At 53.8% G+C, this 16,030-nt stretch overlaps 5 protein-coding genes across 5 annotated transcripts; 2 read left to right on the top strand and 3 right to left on the bottom strand.

Moving 5' to 3' along the window:
- NEUTE1DRAFT_80559 (uncharacterized protein) lies at positions 1 to 2,295 on the top strand (the record flags this gene model as incomplete). The annotated part of the gene is made up of 2 exons (XM_009851861.1): positions 1 to 424; positions 485 to 2,295. The coding sequence occupies 2 exons, from the start codon at positions 1 to 3 to the stop codon at positions 2,293 to 2,295; spliced, it is 2,235 nt and encodes a 744-aa protein (XP_009850163.1).
- Positions 2,296 to 2,638: 343 nt separating this feature from the next.
- Positions 2,639 to 7,615, bottom strand: NEUTE1DRAFT_80560 (uncharacterized protein; the record flags this gene model as incomplete). Its single annotated transcript, XM_009851862.1, has 3 exons — positions 2,639 to 7,220; positions 7,295 to 7,391; positions 7,509 to 7,615. 3 exons carry the CDS (start codon positions 7,613 to 7,615, stop codon positions 2,805 to 2,807), a joined length of 4,620 nt encoding a protein of 1,539 aa, XP_009850164.1.
- Positions 7,616 to 8,547: 932 nt separating this feature from the next.
- On the top strand, positions 8,548 to 10,140 carry NEUTE1DRAFT_80563 (uvs-2 protein; the record flags this gene model as incomplete). Its single annotated transcript, XM_009851863.1, has 2 exons — positions 8,548 to 9,094; positions 9,155 to 10,140. The coding sequence occupies 2 exons, from the start codon at positions 8,548 to 8,550 to the stop codon at positions 10,084 to 10,086; spliced, it is 1,479 nt and encodes a 492-aa protein (XP_009850165.1).
- A 595-nt stretch (positions 10,141 to 10,735) lies between these two features.
- On the bottom strand, positions 10,736 to 12,319 carry NEUTE1DRAFT_80564 (uncharacterized protein; the record flags this gene model as incomplete). The annotated part of the gene is made up of 2 exons (XM_009851864.1): positions 10,736 to 11,982; positions 12,169 to 12,319. 2 exons carry the CDS (start codon positions 12,317 to 12,319, stop codon positions 10,736 to 10,738), a joined length of 1,398 nt encoding a protein of 465 aa, XP_009850166.1.
- Positions 12,320 to 13,596: 1,277 nt separating this feature from the next.
- Positions 13,597 to 14,974, bottom strand: NEUTE1DRAFT_121670 (uncharacterized protein; the record flags this gene model as incomplete). The annotated part of the gene is made up of 2 exons (XM_009851865.1): positions 13,597 to 14,585; positions 14,932 to 14,974. 2 exons carry the CDS (start codon positions 14,972 to 14,974, stop codon positions 13,597 to 13,599), a joined length of 1,032 nt encoding a protein of 343 aa, XP_009850167.1.
- Positions 14,975 to 16,030: the final 1,056 nt, after the last annotated feature.

A 16,030-nucleotide genomic window follows, 5' to 3' on the forward strand; every position in this document is an offset into this window, starting at 1 on the left:
ATGACCTCGATTGCTGCCGCTGCGGGCAAGGTTCAGTTCATTCCCAAAGACGGTGGATCGTACTTTTACGAATCCTTCTCATGCCAACAAGCCGTCACCCTCGGTTATGGCGGAATCCAGTTCACTCTTCAGGGGCCAGCTGGAGGGTCTGTTGCATTCGAACTACAGACATCTGCGAGTTGCAACGCCAGTGACACAGGCAATTACACCAGCTCCTACAATGTTATCAGCGGCTTGACGGGAAGCCAGCAGACCATCGACTTGCCACTACTGGGCTTTGACAACAATCCCAACTATGATGCCATCGTTGGGCTTGTCTGGTCCGAGTTCTCTCAGACGAATGCCATCTGGTCCGTCGGCAACATCAAGTTGACTTGCGGAGCTGTGGCTGTTCCAACCACCACAGCTGCCTCTACCACTACACGTATATCTTTCCTACCCCTTATGTTTGGCTATGAACACTAACGAGTAACGACTTCATCAGTCTCTTCCACAACCCGTTCCATAGTACCAACCTCCACCACTCGCTCTGTCATCACAACGGTCACTAGGTCATCCGCCAGTCCGACAGCTACTGCCTGCTCGAACTTGCTGATCGATGACTGGGAGTCACAATCCCGCCTGACCTTCCTGGGCTACAATGCCATGAATCAAGCCTCGAACGATGACGGCACCATGTCCTCCATCGTGGTCAGTAACCACCGCGTCCTGCTGACCCCCAAGAACCAAGAGTCGTACTTTTACAGCCAATTCGGCTGTCTGAACACTAACGACAAGTACGGCGGCATCTCCTTCCGCATCCGCGCCGCACGCGGCACCACCTTTACCGTACAAATGTCCTATTTCGCAACCTGCGGCTCCAGCACCGGGCGCAAGACCATCTCCATGACGTCCACACAGCTCAAATGGACCTTTGACGGCACCGAGCGACTCTACTGGTTTCCCTTTTCCGTCTTCACCGGCCTGGACACGACAAAGCTCGATATGATCTACTTTTCGTCCTTCAACGCCGCCGTGATCCTCGGCCCCATGTCCTTCTACTGCGGCAGCACCGCCTCCGAATGCATCCTCCCTTCCCTCCCGCCGCCTGCCAACACGGGCGCGTCCCCGACCGTGCCGGCCCCTTCCTCCAACGCCAAGCCCTTTGTCATTGACACCTTCGCCAACAAGGACACCAACAGTCTCGGCCAGTGGCACGGTGGCGACGACGGCATGACAGTCACTTTTGGCAAGAACTCCATCACCATCCGCACCAACGACTCTGACCTCGGCTGGAACACGCAGCTAGCAAGCACCTGCTTTGACATGACGCCCTATTCCACCGCCTATCTGCACGTCGCCTACAGTGGGAGCAACAAGTTCTCGATTGCCCTCCAACAACACAATGCCCACTGCGACGACTCCATCAAACCCTACCCAGAAACCTGGGACTCGCTCGAAGCCGCGCGCTACTCCTTCATCACCACCGGAGGTAAATCCGACATTTACATTCCCATCTCCCACTTCCACATCAACCTAACCCGCACCATCGGCTTCAACCTCCGCGGCTTCTTTTCCCCTTCCGAATCAACAACCATCACCCTCCTCGAAATCATCCCCTCCATCCCCTCAGGTATTTCCATCCCGCACAAACTCCCCTCCGGCACTCTCGTCTTCGCCTGCACGCGCCCCAACTCCTTCGCCTTCGCCATCGACGACGGCGACCCGCACCTCGCTCCCCGCGTCATGTCCATCGTCGAAGCCGCCCAAATCCCCGTAACCTTTTTCACGGTGGGCCTACCCCTACTAGACCCGTCCACGAACTTATCCAAAATCTACCGCGACATGGCATCAAAGGGCCACCAGATCGCTTTACATTCGTATACCCATCCGAAAATGGAAGGGTTGCCTACCGTACAAGATATAGATTGGGAATACCAAAATGATATAGGGGCTGTGCGACAGACGTTTCCATCTAGTAAGATAAGTCCGTATTTTCGGCCGCCGTTTGGGACTGAAGGGGCGAGGATGCGGCAGCGGTTGGTTGAAAACTTAGGAAATGAAAAAGCGTATATAGTGGGCTGGAGTGTCGATGTGGAGGATTGGTTGTGGGCGGAGAGCGAGACGCCCGAGAAGCAGCTGGAGGCGTTTAAAAGAGATTTGAAAGCGGGGGGAAACTTGGTGGTGATGCATTATTTGTATGAGAGCACGGTGGGGTATTTGGAGGAGTTTATACAGTTGGCGAAGGCGAGTGGGAAGCGGTTGATGAGGGTTGATCAGTGCATGGAGGATCCAGAGGCGCCGCCTTTGACGTGATTGTGTAGGTAGGTATTGGGTGAGTGGGAGTAAATGCTAAATTGTAAGGAGGGGAAGTGGTGTCCTTGTCTCTGTGGTATTTGTTTCCTATCGTATAGTAGGTTATCTTGATGACATTGATTGGCTATGTCAATGTTCGGTTATGCATTGAATCAGATGTGTGTAAAAAGTTCATTGTTCATACTCTGGGGTAACAATAAGCTATACTCCGGTTTTCCTGACCTGGTAACGTAGGTAATGACCTTCATGAATGCCACGATACAGACCCCCAGTCCTAACCTAACATCTATGCAAAGAGCCGTCATTCAACCCTCCATAATGAACATGAACCAATTCTCAGCCTAGAAAAAAAATGCTATACCCTTTCCCTTCCATTCCAATACCGCAGCCTTCTCATCCGGAAGTTAACGCTGCTGGTATAGAAGCCCATAGAGGTAGCCAACTCCAACACTGAATATGTGCAAAAGAATAGTCAATACAACCTTCCCCCCTGTCATACTCCATTATCATTACCCCAAAGTCCTTCCCAATCCCCAACTCCATCCTCCCTCCTTCCTCATCCTCTCCCTCGCCTCTCGGTCCCTACACACCTCCTCCTCCGTCAACCGATCCTGACCTTCCCAGTTCGCGCTGCTCGTTCTGGCCCTGAACCGGTGATGTCTGCTCTTGTCCTTGCTAAATACCTCCTCCATGTTCAGCGGAGCAGGTGGTCCAAAGATAACCATCGGATCCAGCTGCTCTTGTGCCAAAAGCTGCGCCTTGAGGTAAGGGCTGTCGGTCCAGTTGCCACCATTCAGCGACGAGCGGAGGTTGGGGTTGGAGGTGGATGGACGGGGCGTGTCGACCCCGTCTTCGTCGTCCGTTTGGATCTCAGGGAGCTCGATGGAGTCGCCGGCGGCGATGGCGGCGAGGCGGGGAGAGGTGCGAGTGGGCTGGGTGGCGGATGTGAGGGCCAGGGCGCGGGCGGCAGTAGCACCCGGACGCGCTGGGGTTTGGAGCGGATGGCGGGACGATCCGACCTGAGCAGCAGCGGAAGGACCGGCGCCGTTGGGGTTGGAGGCAAAGGGGATGTGGTTGCCCTTTTGGAATTGGGCCGTGTCCAGTGCGTGGCCCGTCTTGATTTGGTTGACGGTGGTCTTTTTGAAGAGGTCGACTGTCCGCGAAGGAGGGGGAGGGGCGTGCGGAACGTTGGTATAGTTCGAGGCGAAAATCGACTTGCCTGTCGTGGTAGTAGTCGACAAATCCTTCTTGAACCCAACTGAGGGTTGTCTAACGGCTGCCGACGGCCTCACGCCCGAAGGCCGGACTGCAGAAGGTCGAACGGGCGCCCCTCTGATGCTCCTCTGCTGCTTGGTGTTACCCTCAGCCATCTCGATATCCGCATCAAAGTCCTCAGACACGCGAATCCGCTTCGAATCCTGATGGGCCTCTTGCACCTGCGTCAACGGACGCTTGGAAGCCGCCTTGCCCAGCACAGCATTGACTGGTCGGCTATCGTGCATCGTCGGCCCAAGACGAGAATTGGGTCTCGAAGGTTGCCTACTCTCCGCCAAGTGATCCGGAGGGCCATTAGGCTGGGACCTCGGCGGCGGGGGCGGCGCACGGGTCCGTTTGGCTTGCTCAATCGCGGCCTTCTTAGCTGCCGCAGCTTGCTTGCGCTGCTCTTCCTCCTTCATCTCGGCCCTCTTGCGCTCATTTTCCGCCTTCTGATCACGCCTGCGCTGGATCTCGCGCTCCTCTTGCTCCTTTTGTTTGGCCGCCAGCTCCAACGCTTTAGGCCGCCCGACAGTCGAAGAATAAGACCCCTTAAGACTCTGAAGGGAAGGCTTCTTGGTGAGCGAAGACGTGCTGGCCTTGCTCACAAGTTGCTGCCTTCCGTGCGACTGACCGAGGCTCTCCTGGCTGGTGGTGCTGAGAACACTGTTGGTCGAAGTGTGGAATGCCCCCTGCTGGGAGCTGGTGGTGTTGACGCGGATGCGAGTCGGGGCGGGCTTGGCCCTCGTCAAGGCCTCCTTCGTGGGTCTAATAGGTCGCTTGATACCCGTGCCACGGGAGGCTTGAGCAGATGGAGGTCGAGGAATCGATTGAGGTGCCTTCGTGGAGATAGTAACGTCTCCCATATCGACATCGGCTTCCTCCTTTTCGGCTTCACCCTGCTTGGCTCCTCTGCGAAGACTAGTCCGAGTAGCTTTCTTGGGGCTCTTGGGTGCCGATTTGGAAGGTCCTGGTGTCTCGAACAACTGCTTGGACTGCGGTCGTGCCTTGGTAAGCTTGTGTTGTTGTTCCTGCTCCCTCTGTTCAGCAGCGCGTCTCTCCATCTCTGCCTGTCTCTCTTGCTCTTGTTGGAAGAGACGGGCCTTTTCCGCTTCCTTCTCGCGCATCTTCTCCAGCTTCTCATTCTGCTTGACATATGTCTTGGCATATTGCTTGGCCTCCTTCTCTTCCCTCTTCTTTTCCTTCTCCCTTTCCTCTGCCTCCTTTCGTTCCCTCTCGGTCGACGCTCGGGTTTTTCGCGTGGGTCGGATGGGGGTGGCGGCTACGGGGGCTTCGGCCTGTGCATGGTGAGATAGATCAGGATAGACGACATTATCGGCTGTCTTGAAGGAAGCTTCGGATAAACTGGGATGTTCTTCCAGTCGAGCAGTTGAGGGAGTCGTGAAGAGCCCAGTCAGTTTTGCTTCGGCATTTGAATGTGCACTGGTTGGGAGAAGTCCCTTGGATGATTTCATAAGGGAGGAAAACTTGTTCTTGACCCTCTCCAGCGTGTTCTCGCGGAATGCCTTGGAGGGGGACTTGAAGGGCGAAGCAGGTTCGTGCGCTGGCATTTCGGGGAGGTTGGAAGTAGAGACAGATGCCTCTTTCTTGGGGCTGGCGGTTTTTGGCACGGGAGGCTCGTGCAAACTGGGTAGCGTGGGAACAGAAGCCGATTTGACATGTGTTGTTGAGGAAGACGCAGCAGGTGGTTCCTGGATGATGGGCGCTTTACTTGGTGACTCGTGCCTGTTCTCCATGAAGGATTCTCCAAGGGTCGGAGATGCCTCCCTTGCGAATAAGTTCATTCCTTCCATTGGCTGACTTAACCGTGTGTCTTTGCGCGCGTTCCACACCATGGGAGTGGACATATCCGCTCCCTTGCTAGGAGGTCCAATCCAGTCATCATCATCGTCCAGTGGGAATGCTCCCGGTGTGGGAAATGCCCTGGGAGTAACCACGGGTGGCTTCTTGGGTGAGGATCTGGTGGGCTCCGGAACGGGCTGTGTCGTTGGTGCCTGTGAAGTGGATGCGGGTTGTTGTGTCGGCAAGAGGTGGGCTATCGATTTCGATGGTCTCGGTCCCATTGACTGTCCCTTGCCCAGCATGTTGATCTGATCCTGCAGTCGCTGCGTGTATGATTTGGCAGTCCTGGGTTCCTGAGTGTGATCACCATCAATGTCCATCTCGTCGTCGTCATCATCGAAATTCTGTCGGGTAGTATGTCCAAGACTCTTTCCTCCCGTCTGGCGATGGTAGAAGGAGGTTCGCGTTACGTCGACATGGCTCGTCCTCGACATCCTAGTACCGAGGCTCTTCTTAGAGGTCATCGGCTCGCGTGCGGGAAGCGATGCAAAGTTCAGACTGCTCAGGCGCTTAACCGGGCTAATGGGGCTAGAGGCTTCCATGGATGAGTTGGCGCCATCGTCCACCTTGTCATCCGCTTGGTCGTCCGCATGATCATTCTCTGACTGGGCGTGTACAAAGGGCGCCGGAGTCTTGGGTTGCTGTTCAGTAACTGGCTCTGTCTCTGGCGATCTCTTTTTTGGTGACAGGACGGGAGCGCTATCCACAGGTGATTCCTCTTTTTCAAGCTCCAAAGTCTTCTCGGGGGAGGGAATCTTTTCTGGTGAAGGAGCCTTCTGGGGGGAGGCCACCTTGACCGGGGAAATCCTCTTCTCGGGGGAAAGGCGCTTTGCTGGCGATGCGAGCTTCTGAGGCGAGGGGGCCTTAATGGGCGAGGCAGCCTTTTGGGGTGAAGGCGCATGGATAGACCTGGTGGGCGACGGAATGAGCATGTGGACTGGGCTACTAGACCTAGCCACATCCAGCACGGGCGAGAGAAGTCGTGGGTATTGAACGGTAGGCTCAACAGGTTCATCTGAAGGTGTTGTGGTTCGTAGTAGTTCGGCCGTCTCCTGTAATACGGGACTGCCGTGTTGCTCCGGCTCGGTGGGGGCTGGCTGAACTCCAAGATCCTGTGACTCTATCTCCTGCTGCTCTGGTTCCTCCTGCGTCGGTTCCTGGTTGAGCTCATTTGACGGCTGTGTTAATTCCTCTGTCTGCTCCTGTGTGGGCTCTTGCGGAGGTTGTTGTTGTAATTGCTCCTGCGCCGACTGCTGAGTCAATTCCATTGTCGGCTCGTGCGCTGGTTCTCCCATATCGACATCGACATCGACATCGGCATCAGCAACCTTTTCGACCTCGTCCACATCCATGATATCCAGCTGCTGACTGCCATAGTATCCGGAGTCGGTGGCCTTGACCGGGGTAGGTGACTTGGAAAGAATTGGCAAAGGGGAGCCATTGAGATGTTTGATCGGGCTTCTGACTTTGGACGGGGTAGCGGCAACTGGCTTTGCTGGACTTGCGGGTGGTCGCATGGGCGTGGTGTTGTTTGGCTTGACTGGGCTCGGCTGTCGTGATGGCGCGGCAACGCTCTTGACTGGGCTTGGCGACTTTGCAGTAACTGATTTTCGGGGGCTCACACGGCGCGTCGAGGGAGTCGTGGGATTCTTGGGAACATCATCGGCTTCGTCATCAGCTTCGACATCGGCTTCCGGCGTATCGGGCCTGATCTTGGGCGTCCATGACGAGTTATTGGTGGGCGGCGCGAGGACGAAAGGGTTAGGTGTCCCCTGGGGTGTTGCCGAGAAGATGCTGGCCAAGGGCTGCTATAGGTTAGAATAACATCAATCAATCTTTGTGTCGCCCGTCGCAGAAGAATGGGCGCTGTCTGGATGCTTACCACTCTCACTTCGGTATTGGGTCCTTTGCGAATTGTTCTCGGTGTCTTGCCTCGTGGTCGTGCTGGTGTTTTGAAGATTTCGGCAATGTTCCTGTTCCTGGTCAGCGAGACAAAGAGAGAGAAATAAAACAAAGACACGCACATTTGGTTCTCGCCCAAGAAAATGTCCTCCATGTGCTCGTTCAGCCAGTCCATCTCGTTGCGCGCAGCATACGAGAACTCTTCGACTTCCTCCTCTGCCACCTTGAGCGCCGATGCGCGCTCTTCTGCAACCCACGCTGCCGAGCCGACGGGCAGACGTGGTGCCTTGCGCATCGCCATTTTTGCTGTTTGTTTACTTTGGCGCCAAAAGTCAACAAACCGGATTTGGGGATGTGGGGAAAGCTAAAAACCCCAAGCAATGATTGAAAAAGAAAGGAATGGCAACAAGTGAGATGTTCAAAGCATTGGTATAATTAATTGGTCAAAGAAAGGGAGGGAGGTGGGCGACGAGGCTGGCGATGTGGTATAATGGTGGTTGTCGGAGGGATGACGGGATTGCGTCGATCGAGTCAAAGCAACAAAGTGAAAGTCAAAGTGAACCAAGCAAAAAGCGAGGGATTGGAGACTTGACCTGGGATGGAGTTCCTGTTGCCGGAGCAAATTCCCTTGTCTTGCAGTGGTTTCAATTGTTACCCAATCCGCTCCAGTCTTTGTTTTGATTGATGCCCAAAAGGGAATAGTCTGGGCTGAGCGAAGAGGTGGGGCTTCTGTTTCCACTGTTGCAGCGCTTTTGTGCCTGGAAAAAGGCCCCCAGAACACCCGCTGCACGCCTCCCGTCGCCAATTCACGTGCAGGCCCTGTCATTACCGTATCGTGGTCACAATCAATACCGTCATGGAGAGGTCAAAGGTCCGTGGAAGGATGGTCACAAAGAGATGTAAAGGTTGGATAATGACAGTGGAGATGCTTCAAAGAGCCATGTTCAACTTTAGACAAAAGCATCAAGCGAAACAGCAATCCTCATGGAAAAGATCCCGAGTGTTAGATACCCGGGTCACTCTTCGGTATCCTTCCTGACCCTCGGCCAGTTTGTGTAAATACAGTGTAATGGAATTCTCCTCCTCGACAAAGTCGCGACCAGCCTCGTCCGACCTGCAGACATCGCGTCTCACATCTTCCGTCTCTTCTACAATCCTACTTTCAGGTAGAACGAAGGCAACCATCACCACCACCAAAGCATTCGGATACTCTTCAGTACAACCGACATTATCATGGACGTCTTTGGCGATGATGCCTTCAACGTCCCCGACTCGACCGACTGGCTGGGCACGCCCCTCGCATGCCTGATGCCCGTCGAACAGGCTTTCCGCTGTCACGTATGCAAGGACTTTTACGACTCTCCCATGCTCACATCCTGCAATCACACCTTTTGCTCATTGTGCATCCGAAGATGTCTGTCCGTCGACAGCAAGTGTCCGCTATGTCGCGCCACCGACCAGGAATCCAAGCTCAGAGGCAACTGGGCTTTGCGCGAAGCCGTAGAAGCCTTCAAGAACTCCCGTAAAGTCCTTCTCGAGTTTGCTAGGACACCACCGACCATTCAGGCGATACTGCCAGACCAAGCAGGCCCCAGTTCGCCATCAAAACGAAAGGCGACCGAATTGGAGGGGCCGAAAGAAGAGGACCCAGAAACCAAGAGGCCAAGGAGGTCAACCAGATCAACAAGAGCCCGGGCCGCCGAGTTGACAGCAGCAATACTACAAGAAGAGCAAGACACCACACCTTCAGCCGACCCAGATTACGTTGACCAACCACCCGGTTCGTCCCCCTCATCTCCCCCTCCCACTTCCATCATCATCATCACTAATTCCCAACCAGACGACGGCCTAGTAGCCTGCCCCATCTGCCTCACCCGCATGAAAGAACAGCAAGTTGATCGCCACCTCGACACCTCTTGTCCCGGTTCTCCTCAGGCCGCATCCAAACGACGACCGATCCCCGCTCAAACATCACAGCCATCAACCTTTCCATCCTTCAACAGCCGCCTCACATCTCAGACCAGCATCGCCAACCAAAACCAAAAACCACCCGAACGACTCCCCGCCCTAGCCTACTCCATGCTGCGCGACACCGCCCTGCGCAAGAAACTCTCCGAACTCGGCCTCTCCACCCACGGTTCTCGCCAGCTCTTGGAGAAGCGCCACAAGGAGTGGATCACGCTTTGGAACGCCAACTGCGACTCTTCGCGACCCAAAAAGCGGTCCGAATTACTTCGCGATCTAGACGAATGGGAACGGACAGTAGGGAATCCCGGCACAGCAGCAGGAGGAGGAGGAGGGCAGCAGGGACTCGGACTTGTGGCGAGGGCGCAAGCTACGGGAGCGCAGATCAAGGACAAGGAGTTCGATGGCAAAGCTTGGGCAACTCGGTATGGAGGGAGTTTTGGGGATTTGATCAAGCAGGCCAGGAAGGGGATTAAGAGGCAGACTTTGGATGGGAATGGGGAGAAGGCGGATACTAAGGGTGAGGGTGGGGATGGGAAGGAGGATATTACCCCAGCTGAACTTCCAACATTACAAGCGAGAGAGGGGGAAAGCAGTGCAGCGCCAACACCGATGGATATTGTCCCGCCATCAAGTCCACCACGACTGGGGAAAGTGGATGACGCGGGTGCAGAACACGACGGGCAAGCCCATGGAAAGGATGCTATAGCAGAGGATACCGCCATGGGGGAACAAGTCATTCCCGGGACACCAGACAAGGAACGGTGGGAGACGTCACAGCAGCCACCAATACCTGGGGATGACTAACTTGAGTTGATGAAGAACTGACATGCTAAGGTCGATGAATATATCATGACACTCACTCCTTTTCCTTTTTGCCGATTTCCCCTGCGTGCTACATTACGAAACTTTCAGTCACTAGCGGCATAGCTATGTATTAGGGTACTAGTTACTTCTGCTGACGACCAAAACAAGATCCAGACACCAAGAAAGAAATCCAGATATCCATCCCCCCTTCACTCCTCACACCAAAACTGCAAAAAAAGAAGACAAACATACAACACCTGGGATTCGCTGGTCGTCACCGACCCAACTACTAGTCAGGCCCTCACTGGCTTATCTATGGGAGAGCGGACGGGATCCCGAGTTTTCCAGTAGGTATGGTCGTATGTGCTTGTTCGTTTTCTGTCAGTTGTTTATATTCTTCTCTGCCTCCTGATGCATCATGGAGAGAGATGAAAGAAGGCGGATAGGGTAGTGTAGATTCCCTGTGCGATCTCCGCTTTCCACCTTCTGGACCCATTTTTCGGTCCTTGCTACATTTCGTGCAATTCGACATCATATGTACTCCTTCTTCCTCTTTCTTACACAAAAGTCTTTACATCTATTATAGGCGTCGTAACACCAAGCAGCTCGATTACCTCGCAATGAGCATTCGGGTTGACTTATTTACCTCCTATCTCCGTCTCTCAACCTCTCTCCTCCATCTAGCGCCGAATCTCCACTGCACCGCCAGCCCCAGCAGCGCGACGAGCTGAGCCACGACGCAGACGGTGAAGGCTAGCCCGACGCCAAGGGCATTGACCATGGGCATCACGGAGCTCGTACCGGCGGCGGCGAACAGGCACCGGGCGAGGTTCAGGCTCGCACTGGCGGCTGCGCTGCGGTCGTGGAACACATCGACAAGGTAGGTCATGATGACGGATTGGGTGGCGATGGCCGTCCAGCCCGTGATGAAGGTGGACACAATCGGTACCGCCATGTGCACCTTTTGCGGGTACTGGATGGTCCAGCCAAACAAAGTGATGGATGCGCACTGTAGGAGGGCAAAGATCGGGACCAGGCGCAGACGCGCCTTTTCGAGGGGGAAATCATTGCCGTCCGAGTCGTCACCATCAATGTTGGCGTTAGGGGCCGAGTTTGACCGAGACTCATACCGGGCTTTGATGCGGCGATAGTCATTGTCAAGGACCTTTCCCATGACCAGCGTCCCAACCATGGATCCCACACCATTGGCGATGAAGCTAAGACCAATTTCGGTTTCCCCAAGCCCATACCGGTCCTCAAGGAGAGTGGACATGGCCGTGATGCTCATCTGCCAAACAGCGTAATAAACAGCGAGAAAGACGATGACGGGCGCGGCTTGTTTGCTGACAAGAATCCGAAAGGGACCGACAAGGTCGATGCGTTTTCTTGCCGCGGGCTCGGTGGCGACGTCCCATTTGATGCGGCTAGTTCTTTGGTAGACGACAAGCGGATACCGGGCGATAGGGTTTGACGGAATCCGGCTCCCATTGCCAACAACCGACCTCAGTGTCTCGGGCATCAAGAGAATCAAGGACACGACGAAAACACCGCTGTAGATGGCCAAGAACCAAAAGATGGCCCTCCATCCCAAACAGTCCGCCAGCGCGCCCCCGATGATCGGTCCCACAGCCACAGGCACGAGCAATCCTGCTTGGAAGATGCCCATGAAGCCGCCACGCTCATCACGTGTCGTGATATCTCCAATCACGCCCGAGCCGATGGCGATGGTGCTCGCGCTGCCCGTGCTCTGGAGGCATCGTAACACGAGCACCGCAGCATAGCTCTTGGCCTCTCCCAGGCCAATGCAGGCGCCGAGAAAGACCACAAAGGTGCAACAGTACGTGATCCGGCGCCCCTTCACATCCGAGATGGGGCCCCACAAGCTTGGCGCTATGCCTTGGAAGATGAGGTACGAGGTGACGGTCAAGTTGACGAGCTCGATGGAAACATTGAGGTCCTTGGCGATAGTAGGCAGAGCGGGAAAGTATACATTCGACGCAAAGCCGGAGACTTTTTGTTTTTTTTATCTGTCAGACCCCAAACATACTCGCCAACCACGCTTGGACAGAATTCACCACTTACATGTTGCAGCGACAGAAATTATAACGACGATTAGGGCTTTCTGTCGCTTATCAAAGATGCTATACGGTTGCTCCGCGGCTTCTGGTGGAGGAAAGGTGGCGGCAGAAGTGCCATCAGGGAAAGGCGGTTGATTTTGAACTTTAGAGATCATGGTCAATGGCAAGCGCCAACTAACTTTGTCATGGATCGGATCTGGATACTGCATGTGATCCAGGACATGTTGTATGCACACATAAGTCTGCTCTTAAGCAAATACGGGCAGACATCGCAGGCATAACGTCGCCTTACGGAGTTCGGAGTTGAGCTTTCCACTTTCGGACTTGAGAGAGATCCAGGGGTTTCAACTCCGGAGCAGTAGCCAGACCAACTTTGTGTTGGTTAGGTATGTAGAGCTTTTACCGGCATTTGGAGTTGAGGTTTCGATTCTTATTTCAACAGAAAAAGACACCATTCATCTTCATCTTGCGTTGATACTTACCTACCTACCTAACTGTCATCTTGAAAATGGATCCGCAACGAACAGAAAACGGCCGAGAGCTTTGTTTCCTTTGAGCAACGCTACGCCATTCTCAACCTTGACCTATGTAATGTCGATTTTGATAGACGCCGCGATTGAAGCATACCTACCGACGAAGGAGCAGCTTTCATCTCTAGGTAGCTGTGTGCGGTGGAACGATGCTGTGCACCGGAAAGATCAATCCTCGGCTGCTCACCACCATCTTCACCAGGCAGTCTGTTCTTCTCAAATCCGTCACAACCCGAACTGGCAAAGGACAATAGCGTGCCGTTTACCATTGAAGTTGGTTCGAGCCTTTGATAGAGGTCCTGCTTTTGAGCTAGGTTCCTCCGGAGTGCAAATCGATCCTCACTTCGTGGTCGATGAGCAGGACATCATTCTTCAGAAGACGAGATGGTAGGTACGCTGGCGCAGGAAATGCCCCCCCGCGAGGAGATCTTAAGGTCACAGAACTGCATCGATACCGTTGTCATTGTACGTACCTCTAGGCGGCCAGCTGATTGCCCTTTCTAAAGTGGATTGGACTACCTACCTAACTGACCAAATTCTCCCCCAGTCCGGTCTCACTCTCTGGTGTTGTGTTGAGCACAGTTTATCGGTTGTTTGATTTGGACTACAAACAAGTTTATGTCATTTTGAGCAATGTGTTGGACCTGCCAGCAGGCCATGACGGAAGCAAATTTTCTCTGCTCTTCTTGAATAGGTACTCTCCTGCCCAAATTGAATCTGCGGGCAATCACGATTGAGCAAGCGCTTTGGGCTCTGGAGCAGTCTTTGTAGCGAAGCATATTTTCTTCTCGCCTAGAGGTGGTTAGTAGTTTCCACCAGCTGCACGAGGGCATCGTATGAATGAATCAATTAGAAGCTCACTGAGAGGGAAAAATTGCAACAAGAAATTCTTTCAGCAAGAATTAGCCTCCATGCGTGCAACTCGTCACCGCATACATCATTGTCCCAAACTCATCGACACCCTCCAACCACTGGTCCACTCTCCTGCGCCTTTCAACCAAGCCCGCCTCATCCATGTCTGCTGGAACTGCCCAAAGCTCATCGATGCAAAGGCCACCACCCTCAGGGTACCACTCGGCCAAGTGCAAGTTATATGCCTTTTCCCACTCATCCCGAGCTGATGCCTGCCACAGAGCTTTGCTTGCTGGCGCCGGTAATCCTCGCAACTCGGTGCCAAGAAAAGTCGGAAGACCCTCTTTAGCAGTGAGCATGTTGTCCAAAAGATACATGGTGTAGAGCGTTCGCCGTTTCGTCTCGGCCACGATCCACGTTTCCCACCTTGGCCGGGCTCCTTGTGCTCCGTCTTGTTCGGTCGAGCACACTAGCCCCCGCGCCGAACAGGCGCATGCAATCTCCTGGAGATGCATCATTGCTTGTTGTAGTCGGAGGAAGGGGTAGTCCGCAGCATCCCGGCCGACATGGAGTCGATAGTACAAAACCAAGGTGTACACCAAGTAAGCCTGGAATGCCGCAAGCAGCGCAGCCGAATCATCATCATCATCATCATCGCAAGTTTGAGTGCCGTATTGCTCGTAGAGCTTGTTCATCTCGCGCTGCAAAACCTCGGCAAGGACTCCTTCGCTGCCAGGCAGCGGCTTTTCGCAGCTCCGAATCAGGCTTAAGCAAGTCGAGAGCGCTGGTGTGTTCGGTAATGTGTGAAGCACATGAACTGGGTGTAGAAATGGCGGGATGCTATCATGGCCGCCTCGAACCGCAATAGCCGCGTACGATTTGAGGATTCTGTATGTGAAGGCTGTGATGCTCGGGGAAAGCGTTTTGGCCGTCTGCCCGCGGACAGCTACAATGTAAGGTTTGAGCCAGCGGTTTTGGATGTCATTCGCGTTAATGGGACACACGAGATCGACATGTGAGAAGTCGAGTGCATGTGCAGCTGACCCTCCTCGGGTGGTATGGGATGTAACTTGGTGCCGTCTTTGATGAGCGGACCGGCTCGTGTCTGCAAGGTTTTTTGAAGCCGGGCTGACTAGGCCATCGAGACTACCAGCCCCAGGCTGGATACATGTAGATTCACCGGCAAGACTCGAGGTCTGTGTTGTCGGTGACATGGCAACATTCGGCTCGGGAGTTGAGCCATGAAGCGGGAGGCTCCCCGATACGGAAACCAGGCTGCCTGTTGTCTCCGTTTTTTCGAGAGAAACTCGGGAACCTCCAGACAAAGATGCCTGGGAGTACGTGCAAGCTAGTCCTCGTAGCGCGCATCGGCTACATGATGTTACCTTGCGATCGCATTTCGCTTTGGCGTTCGAGCATGGTTGGCATGATTTTTGCCGTGATGTCGAGTATCTCGTAGTCTTCATGTATACCTAGGTAGGTAGATGGTAAAAGAAGGATGAGAAAACAAGCTCAAGTGTCACGGTGGGACAGGGGGTAGGTCTAAGAACATTAGTATTCGGAGTAAATTACAGTCTAGGCTCTCTTCCGTCGGGTACGGCAGGCTCTATTGTCAAGACGTAGCTCGAGGAGGTCTCGCGGTAGCAGCGATGTGTATGGTAGCATCTTCAACTTATAGGGGCCGTGCTTCTCCACGTGTCGGGTTCCACCGGGGCGATCACATTTTCCTTCCGCAATTACGAGACCGAACGGGATCCCGAGTTTTCCAGTGGGTATGGCCGTATGTGTTTCTTTATTTGCTTCTCAACCAATTTAAATTGTCTGTTCGTCTGTCTGTCTGTCTCTCCGTCCGTCCGTCGGTTTCCTATTCTATACCGACGGACGACGTGTCAAGATACTACTGCTAGCAAACTGCCAGCGCTTTTCGTATGTCTCAGATGCAGCATCTCTATTCCACTTGATAATCAACTCATTAATAAGATACTCTGTTTGTTCGAAGAGTCCTTTACTTTCATTAAATAGGTATCCTGTGTGAGTCTCTTTGTGACGAACAAACAGTAGTTTTGTCTCCTACTATCTCTCTCTCTCTCTGCGTCCCACTACTACCAGAGACAGTTAACGAAATCGTGAACATCATGGCTTCTTCTCCTTCTTTGCGCCCACCCTCCCATCTCTTGGATGGGCCTGGGGATACCTCGGACCGCATTTCAATGCAGGATCCAAAACCTCACTGGGAGGCGAACAATGTTCCCTTTTCAACTCCCTGGCTTTCTACTAGCTCAGACATCTTTCTTTTTTTTTTGCCATGCACCTCCCCATGAGAGTACAGTGACACCTCTTAAGGACAATGTCTCTTCTCCACCTCCCGTTTTCTTGTAAATGCGGTTGAAAAGGAATGTACAAAAAAAAAAGAGAAAGCAAGGACCTGCTCAGTCGATCCAGTCGCCGCCGTGAAGAAAAAAAAAAGGTGCACCTATGCTGTTC

The sequence above is a fragment of the Neurospora tetrasperma genome (genome assembly GCF_000213175.1).
Source record: "Neurospora tetrasperma FGSC 2508 unplaced genomic scaffold NEUTE1scaffold_2, whole genome shotgun sequence".
Lineage (NCBI taxonomy): Eukaryota > Fungi > Ascomycota > Sordariomycetes > Sordariales > Sordariaceae > Neurospora > Neurospora tetrasperma.